This window comes from Ciconia boyciana, chromosome 17, assembly GCF_034638445.1.
Source record: "Ciconia boyciana chromosome 17, ASM3463844v1, whole genome shotgun sequence".
Lineage (NCBI taxonomy): Eukaryota > Metazoa > Chordata > Aves > Ciconiiformes > Ciconiidae > Ciconia > Ciconia boyciana.
This window is the reverse complement of record NC_132950.1, coordinates 8764703-8790382: the sequence shown is the minus strand read 5'-3', so window position 1 is coordinate 8790382 and position 25680 is coordinate 8764703. Positions and strand designations below refer to the sequence as shown.

At 57.5% G+C, this 25680-nt stretch overlaps 3 protein-coding genes across 6 annotated transcripts; 1 reads left to right on the top strand and 2 right to left on the bottom strand.

Moving 5' to 3' along the window:
* The first annotated feature begins 914 nt into the window (after window positions 1–914).
* On the top strand, window positions 915–7849 carry LOC140660981 (multidrug and toxin extrusion protein 1-like). Its single transcript, XM_072882503.1, has 18 exons — window positions 915–1067; window positions 1388–1567; window positions 1918–2019; window positions 2212–2280; window positions 2549–2697; window positions 2799–2841; window positions 2972–3016; window positions 3406–3503; window positions 3699–3796; window positions 4326–4439; window positions 4554–4621; window positions 4885–4993; window positions 5175–5250; window positions 5329–5398; window positions 5734–5866; window positions 6241–6335; window positions 6842–6989; window positions 7400–7849. Exons 1-18 carry the CDS (start codon window positions 915–917, stop codon window positions 7618–7620), a joined length of 1971 nt encoding a protein of 656 aa, XP_072738604.1. The 3' UTR covers window positions 7621–7849.
* A 267-nt stretch (window positions 7850–8116) lies between these two features.
* LOC140660983 (aldehyde dehydrogenase, dimeric NADP-preferring-like) lies at window positions 8117–12792 on the bottom strand. Its single transcript, XM_072882508.1, has 9 exons — window positions 12272–12792; window positions 12088–12164; window positions 11791–11999; window positions 11513–11630; window positions 11236–11377; window positions 10878–11044; window positions 10546–10773; window positions 10163–10262; window positions 8117–9399 (listed from the first exon to the last, which is right to left on the bottom strand). The coding sequence occupies exons 3-9, from the start codon at window positions 11889–11891 to the stop codon at window positions 8903–8905; spliced, it is 1353 nt and encodes a 450-aa protein (XP_072738609.1). The 5' UTR covers window positions 11892–11999; window positions 12088–12164; window positions 12272–12792; the 3' UTR covers window positions 8117–8902.
* A 1926-nt stretch (window positions 12793–14718) lies between these two features.
* Window positions 14719–23965, bottom strand: ALDH3A2 (aldehyde dehydrogenase 3 family member A2). 4 transcript variants are annotated; one of them, XM_072882506.1, is made up of 12 exons: window positions 23210–23316; window positions 22487–22707; window positions 21826–22057; window positions 21633–21718; window positions 20541–20749; window positions 20295–20412; window positions 20018–20159; window positions 19659–19825; window positions 19076–19175; window positions 17936–18174; window positions 16784–16907; window positions 14719–16464 (listed from the first exon to the last, which is right to left on the bottom strand). In XM_072882506.1, the coding sequence occupies exons 2-11, from the start codon at window positions 22646–22648 to the stop codon at window positions 16827–16829; spliced, it is 1536 nt and encodes a 511-aa protein (XP_072738607.1). In that variant the 5' UTR covers window positions 22649–22707; window positions 23210–23316; the 3' UTR covers window positions 14719–16464; window positions 16784–16826. The 4 variants fall into 4 exon arrangements, with proteins under 4 accessions (XP_072738607.1, XP_072738606.1, XP_072738605.1 ...); XM_072882505.1 differs by lacking the exon at window positions 23210–23316 and adding an exon at window positions 23806–23965 and having other exon boundaries at window positions 14720–16464; window positions 22487–22660; XM_072882504.1 differs by having other exon boundaries at window positions 14720–16464; window positions 22487–22660; window positions 23210–23339.
* Window positions 23966–25680: the final 1715 nt, after the last annotated feature.

Sequence of the window (25680 nt, the reverse complement as noted above, 5' to 3'; positions counted from 1 at the left end):
TAGCCTCGGCCTCCTGGCCCTGCAGTTTGGGGCTGGCTCTGGGTGCAGCGGTAGCCAGGGCCTTGTTTTACCTGGGCTCAGAGCACGCCGCTCCCCTGGGTACAAGCAGGGTTTGTGCACCTCGATTGCTCCCACACCGTTGGTGAGCCGCACGGGAGAGGGTGGTGTGGTGCACAGCCCCACAGAGCCATCAAGGAACTGCCATATGTCTTAACGCAAATGTCCTGGCACTGCCTGCCCACCCCTGCCCTCAGGACCTGTCCCAGGGTCTTACCTGCAGCTGAGTGACAGCAGCGAGGCCACGGCACAGCCGTTGGAGGTGAATACCACACGCAGCTGGTGCACGGCACCTCCCTGCCACGCCACAACTCTCCTGGCACCCGGTGCTGGTTGCCTGTGAGCTGGGAATGAAAAGAAGTGACATAAAGGAGCTTGAAACAGCCATCAACCCCGACGTCAGCAGCCTCTGCCCAGATGTGGGGAGGATGTGTCAGGCTGTGCCCTGCTCAGAGTCCAGGTAGTTTTGGGATGGGAGCCTGGGGAGAGGAAGAAGCCTGCCTTGCTCTGCCCTGGGGGCTACCCCATCCCTGCGAGCTGGGGAAGCTTGTCCCCAAGCGGCAATCCCATAACGGGGAGCTTCGTGCTCCCCTTGAAATACCAAATCCTTCCTGGGCGGTCTGGGCTGCTCTGTGGGGTCCCCATTCCCACCGCAGCCCACCTCCCGCTCTGTGCAGGAGAGGGTCTGCACCGCGGCGGCAGCTCCCCTCCACCTCCCCTGCCCTGCGGTGGGCCAAGGCAGGATGCTATATTTGGCCTGGCGGAGCGGTGCCGGTGAAACCCGACGCTGCCGTGCTGTGCGAGGCGGACAGCTGGAGCCAATGGGGCCGGCTTGTCTTGGCCACTGCCGTGCTGTGATGAGAGGGGCCGAGATGGGCAGCAGCCCCGCCACTGCCGGCAGCAGCTCACGGAAGACCGCACACAGACCCATGAATCCTCCATCGCTGCTGGAAGAGGAGGACGACCCTCCAGCCCACCATCCGGTGGAGCCACGGCAAAGCAGGAGAGAGGTAGGAGGGCTCGCAGGAGCGATTTGGGAAGACTCAGTCCCTACACTGGCTCAGGGCAGGCAGCAAGCACCTTGCGCTGCACGTCCGGGCTCCTCCGCGCTGCCCACAGCGGTGCACAGGACCCTCACTGGGCTCCCAGCTCCGTGCCCTGCCCTGACCCGCTGCCTGCACTTCCCATCGCCAACCCAGCTGCAGGGAGCATGCGGTCAGCTCACCCGGCCCCGGCTGAAGTTCACCCCACTGTGGTTACACATTGCTCACCCTGGCAGGGTGGTTTTAACAGAGCGCGGACGAAGAGGGTTGTTTCACTCCCCTGGCAGAGCGGCAGCATGAAGCAGGCGAACCTTCCCGAGGAGAACGGCTTCAGCGAAGCGATGGCCACTGGCCAGCACGATCTCACGCCCGGCAGCTGCGGGAAGAAACGCCGCTGGCTTCAGAGCCTGGTCCCGGACAACTTCTGGGAGGATGCAAAGAAGCTGCTGGTGCTGGCGGGACCACTGGTAAGGACCCCGGGAGGAGAGAGCTGGTGTGTTGGGGTGGCTGCGACCGCAGCCCAATGCCACGGGCACCCTGGGGAGCAGGTCCCCCAGGCAGAGGAGCCCAGCCGACATGAGACCTCCAACAGCTCCCAGAGAAGATGGACCCAGAGTGCTGCAAGGGGCTAGAAACCTCTGCTCAGCTTCACCTGACATGCCAGGGGGATGGGGTTGCTTGACTGGTTATAGGCACTCAGCTGAATGTGTACAGCCACCATCCTGTCCCGTGCTCTGTTCCGGAGCTCTCCCCCCAGCACTGCTGCCCCTGCTCACCTGCATCTCTGACCTTCGCCTCTCCTCTTCCCTGCACTTAGATCCTGATCCAGCTGCTGATCTTCCTGATACACCTCGTCAGCTCCATATTCTGCGGCCACCTGGGCAAGGTCGAGCTGGCCTCCGTCACGCTGGCCATCGCTGTAAGCACCCCTGGGGCTGTCCTGGTGCTGGGCTCCAGCTCCCACCCACTGACACTGGGACGGGATACGGGAATGGAGGCGGACAAGGACAGAGGAGATTTCAGACTCCCACTTTTCCTTTTAGCTCCTCTCCCTACCTAGAAGTCTTAAATGCTCACATTCGGTCTTTGTTTTTTTAACTCCTGTTTCCAGGTTATAAATGTTACTGCCATCTCTGTAGGTTATGGTTTGTCTTCGGCATGTGACACCTTGATATCACAGGTGGGTAAGAGATGCTGGCACTTATCCTGGAGACACGGGGTTTTCCAGCATCAGTTGATGCTGCCCAGACACTGCATGGATCCCTGGCTGCACCTGCGAGCTGGGGAAGCTTGCCCCAAGAGGCAATCCCATAACGGGGAGCTCTGTGCTCCCCTTGAAATACCAAATCCTTCCTGGGTGGTCTGGGCTGCTCCGTGGGGTCCCCATTCCCCCAGCACCTGCGTGCTGCTGGCGCAGCAGAGCTCACTGCCACCCTCCTGCCTTGCAGACCTACGGCAGCAAGAACCTGCTGCGCGTGGGGGTGATCCTGCAGCGTGCCACCCTCATCCTCCTGCTCTGCTGCTTCCCCTGCTGCGCCATCCTCATCAACATCGAACAGCTCCTGCTCCTCATCCGCCAGGACCCCGAGGTCTCCAGGTCAGGTGGCCCAGACACCACTGCCTCGTCCCTCCCTGGCACGGCGGGGCTGGGGGGTCTGTGGCCAGGGCTTTGCTGACCATACCTCTCGCGTCCCCCAGGTTAACCCAGCGCTACGTGACGGCGTTTGCCCCTGCTCTCCCGGTGAGTCCCTGTGGGCACCCTGGGATGCTGGCCGTGCATAGGGACCGGCCATCCTGCTCCTGTTTTCCACCGCAGCAGCACAGCCCCTGCTCAGCCCTGGCCTCACCTCATCCACCAATTTCCTTTTCAGGCAGTTTTTCTGTATAACCTGGAGACAAGATACCTGCAGAACCAGGTAGGTCCTGCAGCCCTCACACCCACGGAGGGTCAGACCTGGCTTGGGGCTCCCCTTGACCACGCACCTGGGGTTTTTGTGCTCGCTGTTCCCGGTGGCAAGGCAGCGTTTATCCCCACCACCCCCCTGGGGTGCCCCAGAGCAGCTCCGACCCTGGAGATCACCCCATCCCACAGCCAGTTGTATCCGCCTGCCTGATGGACCTCCCTTCACGCTTCCCCACGTCAGGGATTTACCTCCAACACACTCATTTTCCAAGCGGGTGACATAATCAGAGGTTTATTTTTTGACTGGGAAATCTGTTGAGCACGGGGCTGGCGCGGACCTTCGCACCTCTCTCCCGAAGCTTTTGTGGAGGTGCCATAGCCCCCATCTCCTCCTCTTTGCAGATGATCACGTGGCCGCTGGTGCTGAGCGGGATCGTCGGCAACATCGTCAACGTGATCGCAAACTGCATCTTCCTCTACGTGCTCCACTTAGGCATCACGTGAGTAGCGCCTGCATCCCACGGGGGGGAAAACACAACACCTGGCAATGCAAGGGACTTTTCAGGGACGTCAGTACCGCCAGGCACGGCCGAACATCCGGTGCTCGCGGGGGCACGGCAGAACGTTACGCTCTGGCACCCTGAGCCGGGGAGGCGTGAGCAGGATGCTGACAACCTTTCTCATTTCCTTTGCAGGGGCTCTGCCTGGGCCAACACCGTTGCTCAGTATTCACAAACCATTTTCTTGTTCCTGTATATTATAGGCAGGAAACTCCACGTGAAGACCTGGGGAGGTAAGGGCATTTCCCCAGCTCCCTCCGAGTCCCGCTTTACATGAGTGTTCATGAATCTTCCACCACTTCTATCAAGCGAATTTTGTTAGTCTTGATGGTGAAATATTAACCTCAGCCTGGTACACCCCAGGAACGTGGTGCTGCTTCGGTGGCAGCACGTCATGCGAGAGCGTTGGCAGAGCACCGTGCCGGGCAGTAAACATTAATTCTGGAGAAATGAAACTTTCTGCTGAGGCTTCGTAGGGTTCAGCCCCAAAGCCAGATGAGCACAGACGTAGGCATGAGGCTGTCCTTAGGTGCTCTGCTCCGGGAGGGATGAGCTGAGGGTTGCGCTGCTCTGTGGCCCACAGGATGGCACCAGCAGAGCTCGTACGTGCACGCTCTGTTGCTGAGGTCCTGTGGAGCTGAGGAGCATTGCCCTGGTGGCTCTGCAAACAGGAACGGCACCTCCAGCTGCCTCGGGTGCTCTTGAGGATGTAAGACATGGCCAGTCTGGTCATCCATCAGGTGACGTTTCCCCTCTCTGCAGGCTGGTCCAGCGAGTGCCTGCTGGAGTGGGACAGCTTCATCTCCCTGGCTGTCCCCAGCATGCTCATGATGTGCATCGAGTGGTGGACCTACGAAATCGGGAGCTTCTTGATAGGTCAGCGGACAGGGGGAGCTGTGACCCAGAGCAGCATCCGTGGCAGTCGTGGGGGCTGAGAGCAGCTCTCTGCCGGGCGCCTGAACCCGGCGCTGACCCTCTCCTCTCCCCCAGGCCTGCTGAGCGTCATAGAGCTCTCTGCCCAGTCCATCATCTACGAGGTGTCCGTTGTCGCTTTCATGGTAAGGGCTGGGGGTTATTATTTCTGACCAGGGACTCCCTAGGGACAGTCCAGTATGGACACCCAGCAAAAATCAGCTCCAGCAAATCTTGGTCTTGCCCCTCTGTGCTTAAGCTTCTCCGTCCTCCTGCCTATCTCTCCTACGGAGATGTTTTAAACTAAATCCTGAACTCCATCTCCCTCTCTGCCGGGTGGTTATTCTGCTGTTGCTGCGATGGCCCCATTACCCGGATGCACACGTGAGCCTCAGCCCTGTGGTTACAGATCCCCTTAGGGCTCAGCACGGCTGCCAGCGTGCAGGTGGGGAACGCGCTGGGTGCTGGCGACTTCGAGACGGCCAAGAGATCCTCCTCCACCAGCCTGCTCTGCACAGGTCAGGCCACCCGCACGCCGGGAAGCCTTTGCCGGGGCTCCTTCCAGGCACAGCAGGGGCAGGGAGAGTTTGCAGTTCTCTGCCCGCGGCACACACCGGTGTCCCCTGCTCTCTCCCTTCGGCTGCTCCCGAGCTCTTCGTCACGGCCGGGCCAGGCTCAGCTCTTTGCTCTGTTTTTCAGGGGGGTTTTGCATAGCCACAGGGGCCATTTTAGCTGCCACAAAGGATGTGCTGGGATACATCTTCACCTACGACAAGTGAGTGCCCCCGGCTCCCGGCCCCGGTGTGCAGAGGTTGGTTCCCAAAAGCGATCGTTGGCTCTTCTCTCTCCCCAGGGAGATTGTTGACTTGGTGGCCTGGGTCATGCCTGTCTACGTTGTATTCCACTTGTTTGAAGCCATGTGTGTAAGTCCCCGGCGATGCTGCTATTTTTGGTACGGGACCTTGGTGCTAAGCGGCAGCACCGTAGGTCTGTCGGGGCTCCCTCGGGCTGTGGGTGGGCACCGGCACACGCACCGGGACCCTGCAGAGCTCCTGGGATCACCCCTTAGAAAACACCAAGTGCACAAAGAGATGCCAACCCACAGGACCAGGCAGGGACACAGAAATAACCAGGCAGAGGTGGGGAGCTGTTTCATCACCAGGCTGGTTTACCAGCCCCCAGGCAGCAGCAGAACCCCGAATTCGGCTGAGGCGGTGCTCCCAGCCCTGGCCCCAGCCCTTCTCCCTCTCCCTGGCAGGGCGCCTGCAGCGGGGTGCTCAGAGGCATAGGCAAGCAGAAATTTGGTGCCATCCTCAACGCCGTGAGCTACTATGGTGTGGGCCTGCCCCTCGGAGCCGTGCTGCTCTTCGTGGCCAGGATCGGCGTCATAGGTACCGACCCCCGGGCACGCAGCTCTGCATGCCCCCAAATCCCCCGCGGGTAGACGGGGCTCCCCCCAGCTCCACCAATGGCTCACCGTGACCCTCCCGCCTGGCTCTTCCCTCCTACCTGGCTGGGGACTGGGCACACTGGGGTGGACTGGGATGGCCCCTGCAACTACTGAGAGCTTTTAATTGTACTGGGAAAAAGCAACCACTGCCAGGTCTGCTGGGCAGCCCCTCAGCAGGTGCCCACGGCTGCCCCGTCCCCGTGTCCCTGCTGACCTCGGTGACATCCCCTTTCTTGACTTGCTGTCCCGAGATGCTGTCTCGGTTGGGTTTGCTCTGGCCGTGGCACCTGGGTGACACCGGCGTGCCCTCTGCAGGCCTGTGGCTCAGCATGCTCGTCTGTGTCTCCATCCTCTGCACCTGCTTCATCGCCTACATCTCCCGCACGGACTGGAGGAAGGCGGCCGAGGAGGTAACCCGCGCACCCACAGCACTGCGCCCTGCCAGCGGGAAGGTCCTCGGTGCCTTGGCTGGGATCGCAGCGGGATGAGACAGCATCAAGGGCTCAATCCCACGGGCCAGCGCTGCCCGGGGCTGCCCTCCAGTGCCCCCAGCAAAACCCCGGGCTCCCGTGACCATGACCACAGCCATGTCCCTGTATTCAGCTCCCTCCCACGCATGCACTCAATGGCCTCAAGGTTTCCGTCTGCACCCCGTGCTACCCTTGGTTGGGGACGCGAAGCACAAAGCAGACGGGGTGACCGAGGCTACCTCAACCGTGCAGCCTTGAGCGTCACCTCGTGCCCCAACAGCTCCGGGGTTTCCACCAGCCAGCATCTCTCATTTCAGGCATCTTTCAGCTACACAGTGCCATTTCCAGCCGGACGAACCCCGTGAGAGGCGACATGTTGGCTTTGCTCGGTGCGGATTTCCCGCACCACGCACCGCCGGCTAAACCCAGCGCGTTCCCTCCCGCAGGCTCAGCGCCGCGCAGGAGTGACCCAGCCGCTGCCAGAGGAGCTGAACCCAGGCCCCGAACCCTCCTGCAAGGCGCTTCCCTCTGATGTGGGGCCAGCCCCACCACCCCATGCTTACCCCCCTGCCATGACAGTGCGGGGCTGCGTAGGTATGGCCAGGAGCTGGGCACGGTGGGATGGGGGAGCTGGGCACTGCGTGTGGTGGTGGGTTTGGGTCCAGGAAGGGTCCCCAAGGATTCACATAAGCCAGGAATAAGCCCATGAAATGGGGGTGCAGCGTAGCGCTGGTGATGCCCTCAGTTACTGGGAAAACAGTAATTACAAGGGTGGGCTCGGGAGGGTGATGGAGGCTGGTGGGGGGCACGACCTGGAGGGATGGGGCACGCTGGGCAGTTCTCACCTTGCAGACACCAGGTCCTACCGAAGCTCCGTCGAGGGCTGGAGATCTCCACACTCTGGGTTGCGCGTAACGTGCTTTCAGACCTCAGACAAAACCCTCCCAAGAAACCCCTCAGTCCCCCCAAAAGCCCTCGGCGACGCTGCCCCGTTCTCCTTGCAGCGGGAGTGGATGCCCAGAACAGCGTCGTGCTTACGGGCATCACCAGGATGGAGGGACCGACATACCAGCTGGAGCCCCAGGAAGCCACGCCTGCCACGTCCTCTCCAGCCACCGCCACGACCACCAAGGAGCTGATCATCCGGCGCGGGCTGGCAGCAGCCGCAGCCGTCGCAGTACTTGTGCTCGGCATTGTCATAAAGCTGACGACCAGCAAACACTGACTCGCACCAGGGACTCCGGGGACTTTGCTTTGGGGGCGAAAGGCCTTCCTGATGGATGGACGTACAAAGCACAGACCGGCCAGCGAGAGAATCCAGCACATGCCTGTCCCATGGGAGCCAAAGGGCCCCCATCAGCCTTCAGCAGCATCTGCTCAGGCATCGCTCGGGAACGGGCCCTGTGGCTGCTCCAACACCCAAAACACTGCTCTGGGCTGCCCGACGCACGCCGAGCATGCGGGTAACCCCCTCCAGCCCATGCTGCTGGCTATCACCCACCGACCGGAGCCGAGCGCAGCCCGGCTCACACCGCTGCTCTGTGACAAATGCCAAATAAAGAATAAACCCAGCTGGACTCAGGCTGGCTCCTTTAGGTGGAGGCTGAGAGCAGGGCTTGGGCCAGAGCAGGGGAACATCCAACGCTGGGGGCTGCAGCCCGTGCGGGAGCCCAGGGCACGTGGGTCTTGCCCTGCCGCAGGTGTCCTTCACAGTAAAACAAAGGTTTTATTCAGCAAGGCTCAAGGTCAGCTCTCAGTTACAAGTTTGGAGGTAAAAGACTACCCGTAAACCAATAAAAATTGAAATTCAGTTACAGATGAGATTGGCTAAGCAGCCAGCTCTCTGGCCAAGGACTTCCCCAGACCCAGGACTCTGGTCACAGCAACGCCCCTGTCATTGTCCCCAGCAGCCCCAAATGCAGTGCGCCAGCAGCGTGGCAGTGCCTGGTGCTCCTCCAGTCCTTGGGGCAGAGTGCGGCCACAGCTCAAAAAGCCTTTGCTGTCACCTCAGGTGGCCTTTGCACAGCTTGGATGGCTAAAGGTAGTTTCCCCTGCAACGAGACATCACCCGTTTGGTCGTGAGTCCTTTCAAGGATGGGACGCTGCAGGTTCTTAGAGGCTCTTTCCCTCTGCTCTGGGCAGGCTGCTGGGGACAACCAGCCTGGACTGTCCCCATCAGTAACACCCACATTTTGTTAGGCTTATCGCTGGTATAAGACAGGTTTCTGTGGGGATCACACAAGACATCATGTAGATAACAGGCTCAGTAACAACTGGCTTTGTTTTGATACCCTTGTGACAAACGATTCCCCCCTGTTTCCAAGAGCTTTTAGATGGGCTCCTGTTTGCAAAGCAGGGCAGATGCTGCCTCCTTCCACCTGCTGCCACTCACTGCTGAGGCATGACCAAAGATGCAGGTCTGAATCGATTCCTGTGTTTCAGCAGGAGCCAGAGCCTCCAGCTTGAAGCTTCTCTGCTTTAGGCGTGTTTCATTTGCTTCTACCTCTTCAGTGCATTGGCTGCCTTGGAAGAACAGAAATTGCAGCAAAAAAACGTTCAGTACTAGGACTGCAGCGGCGGGTTACAGGTCCAGTGTGCTGCTGGCCGCCGATCACCCCTCTCGTCCGCGGGGCACCATCTGGAGAGGCACAGGAACAAGGCTGAGTCCCACGGGGAGGGAGCAGAGCCTGAGGCAACGGGGCGATGGAGGCTGAGACCAGGTGGGGCTCAGGGGACAGAGCTGGGAACACGCACTCACACGGACAGCAGAGAGCCAAAGCCACCACTGCTGCCACAAGCCGCAGCAAGGCCAAGACAACCAGTCCCACTCGGCCCTTGTTAAACCGCTTCAAGACGAAGAACTTGGCCCAATCCACCTTCTTCCAGCTGCCAGGTGGGTACCGGAGTTTGTTCGTACCCTCCATCTCCTTGATCAAGCAGGCGTGGTGGTGGGAGAAGGTCTCAAAGCTGTGCTTGGCGTGGTAGGTGCCCATCCCGCTGTTACCTGAGACACAACCCAGGCAGGTGACACCCTGCACAGCGACAGCTGCATTTCTTAAATTCTGTTTGGCAGCCCCCAGGACACAGGGAAAGCTTGGTTGCAGTGCTTCTCACACCTGGAGCAGCTGCTCTGCTCCCCAAGGGCAGAGAAGCAAAGAGCAGCTTTAATAACTAGCCAGGAATAAGTGAGGACTTGCTCGCTGCCTTGAACCGGTGCCCGGGCTGGTTGTGTGCACCTACCCTTGAAATGTGAACGGCACCAGCCCTCTCGTCCCCAGGGCCAGTCCTGCTTCTCCCACAAAATCTACACTGGGGTCAGGGACAGGAGGAGCAGAGTCTCTTATTTCAAGCAGTGGGACATAAGGACGACGTTCAGCAACCTGCCATTAGAAACACCAAAGACCTCGGCCCTCTACACACAGCCGGGTTGTCCTGGCCACAAAGCCATGAGTCTGACAGTGACCGTGGAAACTCAACCAGCCGCTTGGCCACAGGCAACTTCGTCCCACGCCCCAGCACAGGAGAAGCGGAGCTGCCGACAGATGTGCCAGAGGGTTTTCCTCTCCCGCTGGCACCAACACTGCTCCAACCACTAATGAGCCTTTTTTTTTTTTTTTTTTTTACAAAGGAACCCACCAGTGAAAATAATATTAATGGGAAAATGCAGCTGAAGGTTCCTGAATTGCCAAACGGGCATGACGGCACGTGAGTCAGAGGCTGCTGCTGGGACACTGAAACCAGGTGTATGGGATGGAGCAGGGACTCACCCACACCGCCGACGGGCAGATCCAGAACCACAGAGTGCATGAAGACGTTGCTGGCTGTCACACCGCCACTGGAGGTGTTCGATATCACCCGCCTGATCAGCTACCCAGAATGAGAGATGGCACAGAACAGAGGGAAATCAAAGACGGGCCACCAACACCATGGCATTTATCAGAGCAGGTGGGTGTCAAGGTGATGCTTGCATCCCCTTGGTGGGGGGGGACAGGCTGTGCCTTGTTCCTTGAGAGAGGCCGGGTTTACATTACTTAAGCACAAGATCTGCCCAGCTGGAACAGCCATGAAGCGAAAAGCCTGTATCTGAGCGGGACAGGTTGGAGCTGATGGCACATCAGCTGGAGCCTGGGGCGATCCTCAGCCCTCCCACCTGAACTGCCCGGGGCTGTTGTGTCAGTGCAAAGCCCTGACCTAAATTCCTGAGCTGGCACAACAAAGCCTGGAGCAGGAGCAGGAGACGTGCAAGGAACCGGCATCCACTGGTGTGGGACGGCTGGCTGAGGCGCACAGGGAGCTTTGCAAACCCAGAGTCCTTCAGCAGGAGACTGGGAGCCTCCAGCAACTCTGGGGACACTCGCGGTCCTCCGTGAGGCAAACACTGCGATTCACAAGCAAAGAGGAGCTGACGCGGGCCCTACAGGGAGCCACTCAGGATCAAACTGCACAGAGATGCCTCCGTGGGGGAGCACGGCCCAGACCCACCTTCTTGTTGTTCGAGAAGACATACAGGGCAAGGGGCTTCTCCCGACCGTTGATGAACTCGATGGCTTCGTCCACGCTCTTCACTGTCAGAATGGGGAGGACCGGTCCAAAGACTTCCTCCTCCATCACCTTTGACTCCGGAGAAACGTCGGTGAGGACAGTCGGTGCTGAGGCAAACAGGAGGGCAGGAGACGGCGTGAGCAGGACAGAAGACGTGGTCAATCACAGGACCTCATCTGGAGCACTGCCTGTGTTCAATGCACACCAAGCAAGCCACAGACACACACACAGCCCCCAAAGGCACCCACTGCCAGCGGAAGGTCCCATCCTCCACCTCCCCAACAGCTGCCAGAAGCACCTATGAAGCAGGAGGCTTCATCTGCCTCTCCCCCATGAGCGATCTTCTGCCCTTCCAGCAGGCCCAGGATCCTCCTGAAGTGATGCTTGTTGATAATCCTTTCATAATCTGGAGATGACTTCACATCTTCCCCATAGAATTCCTGCCAAAGGGCACATCAGAACCAAGGCACTCGACACACCTTCACAACAGGTACAGCTCCAGGGCTGCAGCTACAAATCTCCGACCTGGGCTGTAATGGGGACAACTCCCACACCACAAGGAACTCCACGCTCACCTGCAGAGTTGCCTTGATGTTTTCCACCACCTTGCTCTGGATGGACGGGTCGCAGAGGATGTAGTCTGGGGCGATGCATGTTTGCCCACAGTTCATGTACTTCCCCCATGTTATCCGCCTACAGGAGAAAGGGAGATGGTTTCTCCATGGTCAGTCCCTTCCAGCCCCCACAGCCTGGCCAACAACGCCTGAGCGACACCCACAGTCTGGGGACAACAGCCTGGAGATGTCCACTTGCCCCACCACTGAGCCCCTGCCAAGGGCTTCAACAGCCTGACCTGCAGGCGATGGCCAGGTCACAGGCCTTGTCAATGTAGCAGGGGCTCTTGCCGCCCAGCTCCAGGTTGATGGGCATCAGGTGCTTGGCAGCCGCTGCCATCGTGATTTTGTCCACTGTGGAGTTGCCGGTGTAGAGGATGTGATCACATCTTTAGGTCAGCAGCGCTGTCGTCTTGGCTACCTCCCTGGTGACCATGGGGTACAGCTCCTGTGGGGCGAGTGTGTCAGGGTCACCCCAATCTGGTGCATCCCCGCAGCACAGAGAAACACAGGGAGTGACGTGGGGCTGCCCTCACCTGGTCAAGGTACTGGGGGAGGAGATCAGCCATCAGCCGAGCCACGATCTCTGATGGCTTCACCACCACAGCATTGCCTGCAAGACAAACCCAGCGTGGCCCCTGAGCCCTCACGCTCCTCTCCTGCCTCCCGCAGCACCTGCCCACGGCCCCACGAAGGACAGGGGCTGCAGTGGGTCCCCACCTGCTGCGATGGCCCCGATCAAAGGCTGCATGACCAGGGCGAAGGGGTAGTTCCAGGTCCCGATGATCAGCACCACCCCCAGCGGCTCGGGGCAGATGTAGACCTCATCCCGCATCAGCAGCAGGTCCCTCTGCGCAGGTCGAGGGGCTGTCCATAACGGCAGCTTGTCCACAGCCAGGGCCAGCTCCCCCAGCACACCCAGGATCTCATGGCTGTATGCGTTGTGCCCACTCTGCAATGACAGGGAGCTTGGGGAGGGGACGGCAAAGGCACCCACCTCCCGCACCCACCGCAGCAGCCTGGGGAGGCAGGAAAAGGTAATCTGGGACCATGGGGGACATCAGCAAAAGCCATTGGACACGGCAAAGGTAGCCCTTGGGGCTGCTGCTTTCCTGAGGGCTGAGCACTCTCCATGCACAGCAGAAGGGAGAAACCACCACCAATCCAGACCTTGTGCAGATCTGCCTTCATGGCTCCCTGTCCTGGTTTCGGCTGGGATAGAGTTAATTTTCTTCCTAGTAGCTGGTACAGTGCTGCGTTTGGATTTAGTATGAGAATAACGTGATAACACAGGGATGTTTTAGTTGTTGCTGAGCAGTGCTTACACTAGTCAACGACTTTTCAGCTCCCCATGCTCTGCCAGGTGCACAAGAAGCTGGGAGGGGGCACAGCCAGGACAGCTGACCCACACTGGCCAGAGGGCTGTTCCATACCATATGGCGTCATGCGCAGTATAGAAACTGGGGGGAGTTGGCCGGGGGGAGTGATCGCTGCTCGGGGACGGGCTGGGCATCAGTCGGTGGGTGGTGAGTGGTTGCATCACTTGTTTTTTTTCCTTGGGTTTTGTTCCTCTCTCTCTCTCTATTTTCCTTTTCATTACAATATTATTATTATTATTATTATTATTATTATATTTCAATTATTAAACTGTTCTTACCTCAAAACATGAGTTTTCTTACTTCTGCTCTTCCGATTCTCTCCCCCATCCCACCGGGGGGGGAGGGTGAGTGAGCAGCTGTGTGGGGCTTAGTTGCCGACTGGGGTTAAACCATGGCACTGCCAGGATCTCCTCCTTCTCCTGCACCATCCGCTCCAGGGCCTTCAGCTGCTGCATCCTGAACTCCAGTGAGCAGCACCGGCCCGGGTTGAAGTCGCTCTCATCCGCCCAACGACCTGCTGCATCCTCTCCGTGGCTGCTCAGCGCTGCGGGGAGAGAGCAGCAAGACCCAGCTCGCTGCGGGGCCATCGAGGGCTGCTCAGGCCTGGGAACTCTCAACGTGGGGCCACAAGAGATGTCCTACCCGGAGCAAGGCTGGGAGATGTTCTCCTCCTTGGGTGGCCTCCTGCTCCCAAGGTGACTGCTCAGGGCTCCCAACCTCTGATGCCCCGTCCTCCCTGTGCAGGGTCCGCCAACGGAGGGCACCTCTCAGGGCAACCCAGTGTCTCTGGGGATGGCTGACAGATCTTGTTCTGCAGGTGCTTTCTCCTAGCTCGGGGGTACCCTTAAACCCACCAGCCACCCTACCCTCTGCTCACAGGGATGCTCCCGAGGAGCTGAAACATGGAGATGACCGTGGCCTTGGTGGGCATCTGCCCGAGATCTGCCTGCAGTCCCTGCGTAACCAAAGGAGACACCGAGGTTCCCTTGCAATCGTTAAAATCTGCCCTTCCCTGCCCGTTGCCGCAGCTGCGTGCCACAGCTCTGATCCTGACCAAGCAAGCAGATGAATCATTAAAAAATGAAGGAAAAAAGGAAGTTACCTTCAGAGAAGCTTCTCTCTCCACCAGTCTCCCGCAGCGAGTGCAAGCAGGCGCAAGCCCTTCCCCTGACATGGCTCGGAGCAATCTCTCCTCCCACAAGAGGACAGCTGGCCCGGGCTCAGGGCTCTCGCTAGATACAAAATGCCCTTTACCCAGATATATCCTCACGCTGTGAGTACACAAGCCCTGGATCGCCGCGTTCAGCCGGGGCAGTGACTCAGCCGCCCGTGCGGGATTGCGAGAGACCACGTGGCTTTGCCCACGTTGGATGCACGAGGCCGGGGGAGCGCTTTCCTGTGCCGCAGCAGCCGTCGGGAGCCAACGAACGCAGCCCACGCTATCATCCGGATCTGAACAAACCCCGAACGGGCAGCGCCTGCAGGTGGGAGGCAATCAGGGGATGGATTTGCACAGGACAGGAGGAGAAACAGTCCAACTCCTCCACAGCTCCCAGCACCGCCTCACCCCACACCCTGCCTGCCTCCGGGCACCTCTTCGGCAGCCTGCCTGCGCTCCCCAGCCAGAGCTCTGTGGCATCCTTCCCCACAAGCGGGGAGGCCATCGTGCTTAGGACCTGTGCTCCTGCACCGGGGCAGAGGCACCTCGCAACACACGTGTGACATTCAGCCAAGCCGTGGCCAGAGCCGTGAGTGAGGAGAGGTAGGATTCCGCAGGAGACTGCAGGGACTTACCACGCTCAGTTTATTATTTACTTAGTGTTTATTTAGTACTTGCAAAATATATCATCAAAAAGGCTTAGCACATGGATTTTTACCAGACATGCACCACTTATTGCACAGTAAATATAATTTTCTACCCTATATTAATTGCATTTAATAATACTTTTAAAATTTTCCTTATTTAAACATTAATATTTCTAAGGTCCTTTCACCTTAAATTTCTCCAGCATCCTCTCCCCAAGCTAGAATAAGCTCCAGATTATCTCCCAGTGCAAGATTACAGCAGACCCAGAAGCTCGAACACAAAGGAGTACACACGCTTCCAGTAATTGTTTTCCCTTGGAGGAATCTGACCAGGAATGGGTTTGTACTGGTTTTGGCTGGGATGGAGTTAATTTTCATCATCATCGCTAAGTTTCTTCATAGTAGGATAGTGCTGCGTTTTGCATTTGTGACCAAAACAGTGTTGGGGACGCACTCATGGTGTAGCTGTTGCCCAGCAGTGCTTGCACAGAGTCAAGGTCTCTCTGTTTCTCACAGAGAGCCCTGCCAGTGCGTAGGCTGGGGTTGGCAAGAAGCGGGGAGGGGACATGGCTGGGAAAGCTGACCCCAACTGACCAAAGGGATATTCCAGACCATATGACGTGCTCAGCTATAAAAGCTGAGGGGGGAAAGAGGGAAGCGGGGGCGACACTGGGAGTTATGGCGTCTGTCTTCCCGAGTCACAGTTACGCGTGATGGAGCCCTGCTTTCCTGGGGACGGCTGAGCATCTGCCTGCCAAGGGGAAGTAATGAATGGATTCCTTAATTTGCTTGCTTGCACGCCCAGCTTTCACTTTACCTATTAAACTGTCTTTATCTCAACCTACATGTTTTCTCACTTTTACCCTTCCGATTCTCTTCCCCATCCCACTGGGGGAGTGAGCGAGCGGCTGTGTGGAGCTCAGATGCCCACCTGGGCTAACCCACAACAGGGTACTTCGTGATTCCCACTTCTCTAAACAGGCCTTAAAATTCTTTTGTCTGAGCATAAGATACTCCTGTCAGCAAAATACAGGCAGTGCAGGCATCATCTTTGTAATTTTCTAACTGCCAAATAATTGTTACAGGCACACGATGAAACCCAGAGCCTGTCAGCCTGCATCCCCTGACCAGCTGTGGACAATTCTGGTTTGCAGACATCTGTGAATATTTCACCTCAATTAGATGGCAAGGGGAACTTCACTAGGTTTATTCATAACCATCACTATTGGTAAAATGCATCAGCCAGCATGGCCTGTCTCAGACTTGTTACCAAGAGGGCGGCTGTTCGGAGCACAACAGAAGACAGACCATCCTGAAAACTGCAGGGAAAACACTGTCAACCCAATCACCGCTGAAACTTAAGCTGCTGTTTGTCACTGAAGGGAGGTAAGGGGTTTGGTGCAAGACACAGTGTGCGCGTCCCTGGAAGCAGCACTCTGCATGGCATGGGGTGGAGGTAGGGAATGGTATTTCTTGCTCTGCAGTCCTCCTTTTGAGAGCTTGTACCCACTGGTCCCTCTGTTTCGGCATGGCTTTTTAGTAAACAGCAGTCTGAGCCTTGTCTTGGTTAGTGCCTCTCTAAGGCTACTTGGTGTGCTCGACAGCTCACTGAAATAACCCAGCACAAAAGAAAAAAATGACTTCTCAGCTTAAGGCAACAAAGAAAAAGCAAGCACTCAGAGTATGACTTGCACGTGGCGCCTTCTCCTCTCTTCAGTAGAAAACCATCTGTGAAAGCAAAACACAACACCAACGTCCTGTGAAGGATTTGCTGAAACAAAACCAATTCCCTTTCTAGAAGAGCCTGAAGCAAAGCCCCCTCACTCAGGGTGACTTCCCCAGGGTCCAGCTCGCCTGCCTCCTGCCCCCTCGGCATGCACTGACGGCTGGTTATCTTGGACGCTGTATGAGCTCCGAGCACTGCCAGGGAAAGCATTGCTCTCTGGCTCCAGGGGGAACCTTCTGCCAGCCCCACATTCACTACTCTAACAAGGCTTTGCCCGATCTCAAATCGGGTCTACACACAGGAGAAGAAAAAAGCTCCTACCTCACTGTGACAGCCACAGCAGTGCTCTGAAACCTGCTCCTCCTTACCACACACTGAGCCAGCCCAGCCTCTGAACAGCCAGCACAATCAAGAGGGCTTTTCTCTTCAGCACAGACTGGTGATTCTGAGAAAACCCAAATGATTTCAAGATGCTGTGAGTTTCCCCCTCTTTGCTGAGAAGGCATTCACCTAGACAGAGCCTGCCTCCCTGGCTGGTGCTTCGAGGCCTGAGCCAGTTGTTGGCTCTTACACCTCCTCCTGGACTCAGATCTGCAGGCAGGTTATTTCCCCCTGCTTGTTGGACTCCTGCACATCTCCTTGCAGCAGTAACAACACAGAACAGATTGAAGAGCAGAGTCCTGATCCACCCTGCCGTCTCCTCTCCCCTCAGCGGCTGCTCCCTTAAGCCTACTAAACCCCCAGGATGCACAGTTGAGCTTTGCAAGGAGCAGCCAGCGCAGGCACACATAGTGCCTGGTCCACCAGCCACAGATAACCACCAGCGATCACACTTGGAGTTTTAGATCTTACCCCTCCACCTCAGGAGGCATCTCGAGTCCTCCAGCCAGCACCAGCAGGCTTCTGCCTCCCGCACAGAGGGGAGGACATCCCACCCTTCCACACTAGTCAGCCAGAAACAGGAGAGGAAATGGAAATAATTGAGCTAAGGTCAGATGGGGGCTGCAACTGGGTGAGGAACGAGGGCTCATTGTAGCCCTAGGCTTTAGGACACAGCCCTCCCTTCCCCAGGGCGTTGTGGCACAAAACTGCAGCCGGCTGGGCTAGGCTGTGGAACAGCTCACAACGTCGCTGAAGAAAGCCTGGGAACTGAAATCACTCCTAAGAGACCTGTCCAAAATGTACCAAACTCTGCCTCTGCAAGGAGCTTCTCACAGGCGTCACCTACCAAGGCAGAGCAACAAATAGTACAGCAGCCTAGGAGATTTCGCTGAGGACATTTCTATTCTAGGTAGCACTTGCAAGAGTGAGAAGCAGATCTTGGTAATTTCAGGTGGGACAGATATCATAAGCCTCGAGACAGAAAAAACAGGCCAGGCTCTAAGAAAGGCCTGCAGTTGCAAAGACAGAACTTGCAGAAGATCAGATGAACTGCACATGCACTCATGTAGATGGCAAAGAGCCAAAGCTCACCTTTATCATCACCACCACTGCCACAAGCCCCAGCAGGGCCAAGACGACCAGTCCCACTCGGCCCTTGTTAAACCGCTTCAAGATGAAGAACTTGGCCCAATCCACCTTCTTCCAGCTGCCAGGTGGGTACCGGAGTTTGTTCGTACCCTCCATCTTCAGGTCCTTGATCAAGCAGGCACGGTGGTGCGAGAAGGTCTCAAAGCTGTGCTTGCCATGGTAGGCGCCCATCCCGCTGTTACCTGAGACACAACCCAGGCAGGTCACACCACAGGCTCAGCCAGTCAAACCTTTGGCCACTTGAGGCCACCAGCAGGACAAGCAGCACAGGAAAATTCCAGTTGCTTGCCAGCTGCAGTGCATGTTACCTACCCTACAACTGCTTTGCTGCAGTTTAAAAGCACAACTTCTCCTCTATATTCCTTCAGAGAGGACAACTGTTCCTTTCTCTCTGCAGCACTTCTCAGTCTCCAAGATGTCCATCTGTACTCCATCCCTCTTCTTCCCCACCCCGTTTTCACTACATACTCTTCAGTACTTCGTTGTGTCACTGCGTGCGCTGTTCCCTGGGCCTCTGAGCCATCTCCAGCTCTTCCCTGGATTTAGCTCCTTCTCAGAGCACCGTGCCAAGGCTCTGAGATCCGACTAGTGCTGTGTGAGAAGGGTTTCCCAAGGAACCCTGCAGGGTACACCTCCATTTTCCGATTCCAGGACAGCATGTGCCATTCACAGCAGCAGAACACTGCTGGTTCACAGTCAGCTTGTGAGCACCGTAACACCCAAACCCTCTTCTGCAAAGCTCCCGTAGGCTGTTCCATAACCTGTTCCAATTCTCCCCAAGCTGAAGTCCTACCCTTCCTCCTGCAACTACTGCGAATCACTCCGATCGCAGCTGATGTTTTTAATGCACCTTTCACATCAGTCTGCACTAAATGCTTCAGCCTTCCCCAAAACACGCCCAAAGGTGTTTTCTCTTTTGGCCCCTTTCCTAATGTACTCCAAGAATTTATTATTGAGATCTGCTATACAGAGACCCTTTGGCTCTAAGAGGCGCAGGGGTACTTAGACACAAACCAACTGCTGCTGTTGCCTGGGTCACACCCCGCATCAAGTCACAACACTTAAGGAGCTCCAGTAACTTACCGACACCACCAAAGGGTAAGGTTGAAAGGAAGAAATGCATGATGACATCGTTTCCAGTAACACCCCCACTGGAGGTTTCCGAGATGACTCTCTTGATTAACTGACAAAAGAAAAAAACGAAACAGAACATTACAAAAGCCCAGAAGAGACCAGATCACATAACTGAGCAGAACTGCAAGGGGAGCTACGAGCCAACAGGCCATCACGATAATTTCCGCTGGCTCACAACTCAGAGGAGCCCTCTCTGTGCAATGTTAACTCAAAGAAAGTGGGAAAGTTCAGAGGAGGGATGCGAAAGCTGGAAATCTGGGAGCTCGCCTCCCTAGCAATATATTAAAAGTAACTAAATTAATCATGAAAGACTACATGGCAACAAAGAGGAAATTCAGCCTTTTATCCTTTTATTTCACAAAGTCATGCAAACGCAAAGCGCTGCAGCTGGAGACTGGGGACACTCGCGGTCCTCCGTGAGGCAAACACTGCGATTCACAAGCAAAGAGGAGCTGACATGGGCCCTACAGGGAGCCACTCAGGATCAAACTGCACAGAGATGCCTCCGTGGGGGAGCACGGCCCAGACCCACCTTCTTGTTGTTCGAGAAGACATACAGGGCAAGGGGCTTCTCCCGACCGTTGATGAACTCGATGGCTTCGTCCACGCTCTTCACTGTCAGAATGGGGAGGACCGGTCCAAAGATTTCCTCCTCCATCACCTTTGACTCCGGAGAAACGTCGGTGAGGACAGTCGGTGCTGAGGCAAACAGGAGGGCAGGAGACGGCGTGAGCAGGACAGAAGACGTGGTCAATCACAGGACCTCATCTGGAGCACTGCCTGTGTTCAATGCACACCAAGCAAGCCACAGACACACACACAGCCCCCAAAAGGCACCCACTGCCAGCGGAAGGTCCCATCCTCCACCTCCCCAACAGCTGCCAGAAGCACCTATGAAGCAGGAGGCTTCATCTGCCTCTCCCCCATGAGCGATCTTCTGCCCTTCCAGCAGGCCCAGGATCCTCCTGAAGTGATGCTTGTTGATAATCCTTTCATAATCTGGAGATGACTTCACATCTTCCCCATAGAATTCCTGCCAAAGGGCACATCAGAACCAAGGCACTCGACACACCTTCACAACAGGTACAGCTCCAGGGCTGCAGCTACAAATCTCCGACCTGGGCTGTAATGGGGACAACTCCCACACCACAAGGAACTCCACGCTCACCTGCAGAGTTGTCTTGATGTTTTCCACCACCTTGCTCTGGATGGACGGGTCGCAGAGGATGTAGTCTGGGGCGATGCATGTTTGCCCACAGTTCATGTACTTCCCCCATGTTATCCGCCTACAGGAGAAAGGGAGATGGTTTCTCCATGGTCAGTCCCTTCCAGCCCCCACAGCCTGGCCAACAACGCCTGAGCGACACCCACAGTCTGGGGACAACGGCCCACTGAGGGCTTGCAACAGCCTGACCTGCAGGCAACAGCCAGGTCACAGTCCTTGTCAATGTAGCAGGGGCTCTTGCCGCCCAGCTCCAGGGTGACGGGCGTCAGGTGTTTGGCAGCCGCTGCCATCACAATTTTGCCCACTCTGGAGTTGCCAGTATAAAGGATGTGATCAAATCTCTGCTCCAGCAGCTCTGTCGTCTCAGGTACTCCTCCAGTGATCACAGGGTACAGCTCCTGCGGGGCAAACAAGAGCCTTGCAGTTACCTTCATTTAAAGCAAATATATCAAGGGGGCAGCTCTGCATGGAGCAGACTCACTTGTGAGCTACGTTAGGGTCTGGACAAAGGACTTCGATAACAGAGACAAGTTCTGCTCCTTCCCCTGAAATGGAGTTTAACTTGCTGTATTGTGCCACATGAAGTAAAAGAAATGGAGGTTGAGGCCAGGGCTGAGTCAGGCTGTGAACCTACTCCCACACATTAAGACCAAGGGCACATACGACGGCCGGGCTCTCCCGAGGGCTGTCTCCTTCCTCAGCTCTCACTCCTCACCTAGAGAAAGCACTAACTCCCTGGAGGAAACTGCACAGGGAGGCCCTGCTATCACAACAGCCTCAGTGACACAGCGCTACGGATGTCAGAACTGCCAGGCAAGTGGAGAAGAAACAACACCTCCCGCTATGAGTGTGGCTCAGCAGGACATGAAAACCCGGGACGTACTGCCACTGAGCAAATGGCACCCAGTTCTCAGGAAGAGTCAGGCATAGCCAGCATCCAATGCAAACTTGGGCTTACCTAGAGACAATCCCAGCACAGTGTCCAAGAGAGCACAATCCCAGCACAGTGTCCAAGAGAGCAATTAGTGCAGTGAGAAGTACATACACACCTCTTTACACAGTCATGAATGTCAAAAAGGCTGTCACGTTGCAGTAACAACACAGGAAGAATATGTCAACATGTCTCTGTACTCTAAGAGTAATTCAACCCTTCTTGTATCATGGGCTTATGCTCCTTTGGAGAGAGTGGGCAAATGATTTTACTCTAACCTGAAGAAGCCCTTTGAAAGCATGACAGATATTTCCTCAAGACAATTACATCAGGCACGGGGCCACACTCACCCGGTCAAGGTACTGGGGGAGGAGATCAGCCATCAGCCGAGCTGTGTTCTCGCTGATCTCCGACGGCTTCACCACCACAGCATTGCCTGCAAGACAAACCCAGCGTGGCCCCTGAGCCCTCACGCTCCTCTCCTGCCTCCCGCAGCACCTGCCCACGGCCCCACGAAGGACAGGGGCTGCAGTGGGTCCCCACCTGCTGCGATGGCCCCGATCAAAGGCTGCATGACCAGGGTGAAGGGGTAGTTCCAGGTCCCGATGATCAGCACCACCCCCAGCGGCTCGGGGCAGACGTAGGCGTCATCCCGCATCGTCAGCAAGTTCTTCTTCACAGGCTGAGGGGCTGCCCAGGATGGCAGCTTGTCCACAGCCAGGGCCAGCTCCCCCAGCACACCCAGGATCTCATGGCTGTATGCGTTGTGCCCACTCTACAATGACAGGGAGCTTGGGGAGGGGATGGCAAAGGCACCCACCTCCCGCACCCACCGCAGCAGCCCGGGGAAGCAAGGTAAATTCTGCTGGCTCCAAGTGGCTGCCAGGGCAGTTACTGGTAGCGCTGCCCCAAAGGACCCCAGACACAAGGTGCTCAGTCCGAGTGCGTGAGGCTCAGTTTGCGGCAGAAGCCTAAACCTGACAGCCAGGACCTGCCTTTGCAGCTTCACAGTCCTGCCTCGGACTAGCTCCTTCTTAGAAACGGTGCCAGCAGACCTTGGCAAGCCACAGTGAGAAGGAGGACCATGGGGAACATCAGCAAAAGCCATCTGGCACGGCAAAGGCAGCCCTCGGCCTTCCCACTTTCCCTTCCGGGCTGACCACTCTCCATGCACAGCAGAAGGGAGAAACCCCCCGACCCAGACCTTGTGCAGATCTGCCTTGATGGCTGCCAGGATCTCCTTCTCCTTCTCCTGCACCATCCGCTCCAGGGCCTTCAGCTGCTGCATCCTGAACTCCAGCGAGCGGCACCGGCCTGAGTTGAAGGCGGCTCTCGCCCGCCCAACGACCTGCTGCAACCTCTCCATGGCTGTTCAGCGCTGTGGGGAGAGAGCAGCAAGACCCAGCTCACTGCGGGGCCTCCCTCCTGCAGATGGAAAGAGACTTTTCCCACTGAAAAGCACTGGGCGCACTCTCAACCACCAGCCGCAATCCCACCTCCCCAGCTCGAGGGCCAACGCGCGCTATAATTCGCTCCTAATTCTGCCGTATCTGTCTGAAACCTTAAACAATCTGCTGCAGTTTGTGATTTGGAAAAGTCTGAAAAGGAGCACGGGGAGCAACCGTCGGTACAACAGCAAGGGCGTCACGCAGGCAACCGAAGGGCAGCTGCTGGCAGGGGCGGAGGTGAGGGAAGGCAGCCTCTCCCTGCATCCCGGCACCGAGCACGGCCCAGCAAGGCCACGTCGAGGGCAGGGCCCCCGAGGGCGGCGCGGCCGGGGGCAGGCGGCCCCTCCGAGGAGCCCCAGGGACCCCCGAGCGCCAACCGGCCTGAGGCGAAAACCTCGACGGTGGGCCTCCCCCCCGCCCCCGCGGCGGTGCCGCTGCCCCCGGGAAGGGCCCGCAGCCCCCGGGGTCCCTCCGCTCACCCGGGGTCCCCGCTCCCCTCAGCCGCCTCCGCCTTCCGCTCACGACACGGGCCGCGCGCCCCCGCAGGTGGAATGGGAGAGGCCGCGGGGCCACAGCCCGCCCACCCCCGACGGGGCGCAGAATGGAAGCGGCCGGGGCGGGGCGCGGCGCGCGCAGCCCGGGACGGGGCGGAGGGGGCCGGGAAGCGGCCGCCGAACCCCCCCGGCAGCCGCCGGCTCCGGTTGTGTGGGCGCAGGTTAAGGGGCGGCCCCGGAGGAGGAGAGCGCGGCTGAGAGGCGAGCGGCCCCGCGGCGGTGGGTAGAAGCGGCTGTGCCGGGCTGCTGAGCCCTTCCGCCGCCGGTCAGGGATGGCACAGCCGCGGCGTTGCAGCCGTATCGCTTCCGGCGGAGGGGACAGCGGCAGGAACCGGAGCAGCATCCTTCAGCTGCAGGCGGGAGCTTAGAGAGCGCAAGAGATCGGATAGTTTGGCAAAAGCGTTAAGTTAAAGGAGGAAGGAGCAGAAGACGAGAGCGGGGTGAAGAGCCTGAACCGACGCCCCCGGCTGCCGGAGCCGGGCAGGGCCCGCGGGAACCGGCAGCGGCTGCAGCGGCCGTACCTTGATTCGCACCGTCAGGGATGCTCCTTCCCTCGCCCCAGCGCCTCCGCTTCTGTGGGCTGCGTTGCAGGAGTTCCGGCCGCTGGCAAAGCCTGCCACGTCCCCCGTGGACTCCGCGGGAGCTCCGCCAGGCTGGGGGCGGGACTGGGTCTGGCATTGACTCGGGCCCAGCAGGTTGTGAAACGCTGACAGACACGGGGCAGAGAAACGCATTGCGTGACAGCTCGGGGCGGGGGGGGGGACAAAGTCTCCCTCGGGGTTCCTTATCTCAATGCCTCCAGGCACCTTTACCCCTCGGTTTTCCCCTGCAGAGCAAACCCTGCATGAACTCACCGAGTGCTCATCTTCGGGTGCCATTTCTGAGCCCAAGTGCTGGTGAAGGGATCATGGTGCCCTTCCAGCGACCTCCCGCTCAGGTGGGAGGGAGAGACAAGTTGGTCAAGGAAAACTGGCCAGCAAGCGCTGAACATGCAGGTGGCGGTTTGTAGGAGGCAAAGCAATCGACAGGAATAGCCTGGGCAGGACAGTCGAATTAACCTCGATACAGCACTTGTGGGGGAAACAAGCCCAAAAAAAGCAGGGAAAGGAGCTGAGACAAGGCTGGGCTCATTTCAGTTAAGAATAGTCCTGCCCCAACTTAAGAAATGCAAGTATTTGAAAATTACTCCTGGGTTGTTACACACTACCATTTCTCACATGCTCTTACACAAGCCATTTATTGCTAATGCTCCTCAGCTGAAACTATGCCCAAGTCAATCCCTGCCCACCACACACCTCTGCAGGGTGCAGGGCCAGCAGCTGGGTGCTCATGCCCAGGAGACAGGGCTAGCATGGAGCACACGCTCCCCCCAAACTTTCATGCTATTTTCCCAGATCAGCGTGGCTCTCTGAGGCTGGGGGGGGGCGTCCTTTAGCTCACCAGGCTGCGCCTGAGCCACGACTCCCCCCAGACACAAAGTGTGGCTTTCGTGAAGTCACTTGGCTTTGCTAACAACTCACGGGTTGCGGCTCAGCCAGCACATGAACATTTCACAAGCTACTGCACAAATCTCAGCTGTAAACAGTCTGCCGTGGAAAAGAATGACAAGAGCAACTGCCAATGCTTGCATGCAGGAGGCAGCGCCCGGAAGAAAAACAGGCTGGGCTTGACAGGGCTCTTGCAGTGTGGTATATGAAAAGGAGCTGGGTTTGCATTCCAGAAGACACAGGTAGGAGAAGCAGGAACTTTCCTCACAGGAGCGTTAACCTGATGCAAACACGCTCTCCTTGATCCTGTTAGCATCCTTGCAGGCAGGGCAGGTTGGAGCTCTGTCCAGGCACCACGCTGTCTGGAGGTCCAAGGAAAATTACGTAAGGAGTTAATGCTACTGCAATCGGAGTAAAAGTCTTTGAGCTCTCAGCGTGGAGTATTACACTGTTCCTGGGGAAACAGTGCTGGAATGCATCCTCTGCAGGCAGCGCACCCACCAAGGGATGTCTGCAGGAGCAGGGAGATGGTTATTTACCTACATTTTCCAGAGGGGCCATTGCCCAGAGCCTGTAAAATTCTCACCCTTCAGCCCGAGGGTTTTCATGCCACAGCAGTGCTTCTTGTGCTTGGCAAATGTCCCAGCTCCCAGTTCATCCCAGTGGCCAGCAGGCTGGTACCATGCCACGCTTTCGCAGAAAACCCAGTCTTAAGGGTCCTTGGTATTCGCCAAAATGAGACAGCAGCAGCGTGGCCGCGTCCTGGGAGACAGTCCCTTTTGGTCCTTGTCAGGGACATCCTTTAGCCACTTATGGACAGGAAACAAGGCTGAGGGAGTTTTAAGCATTGCAAAATATCAGTCGAGTCTCCCTGGAGAGGCTGGGCGAGACGTGGATTTCAGGGAGGTG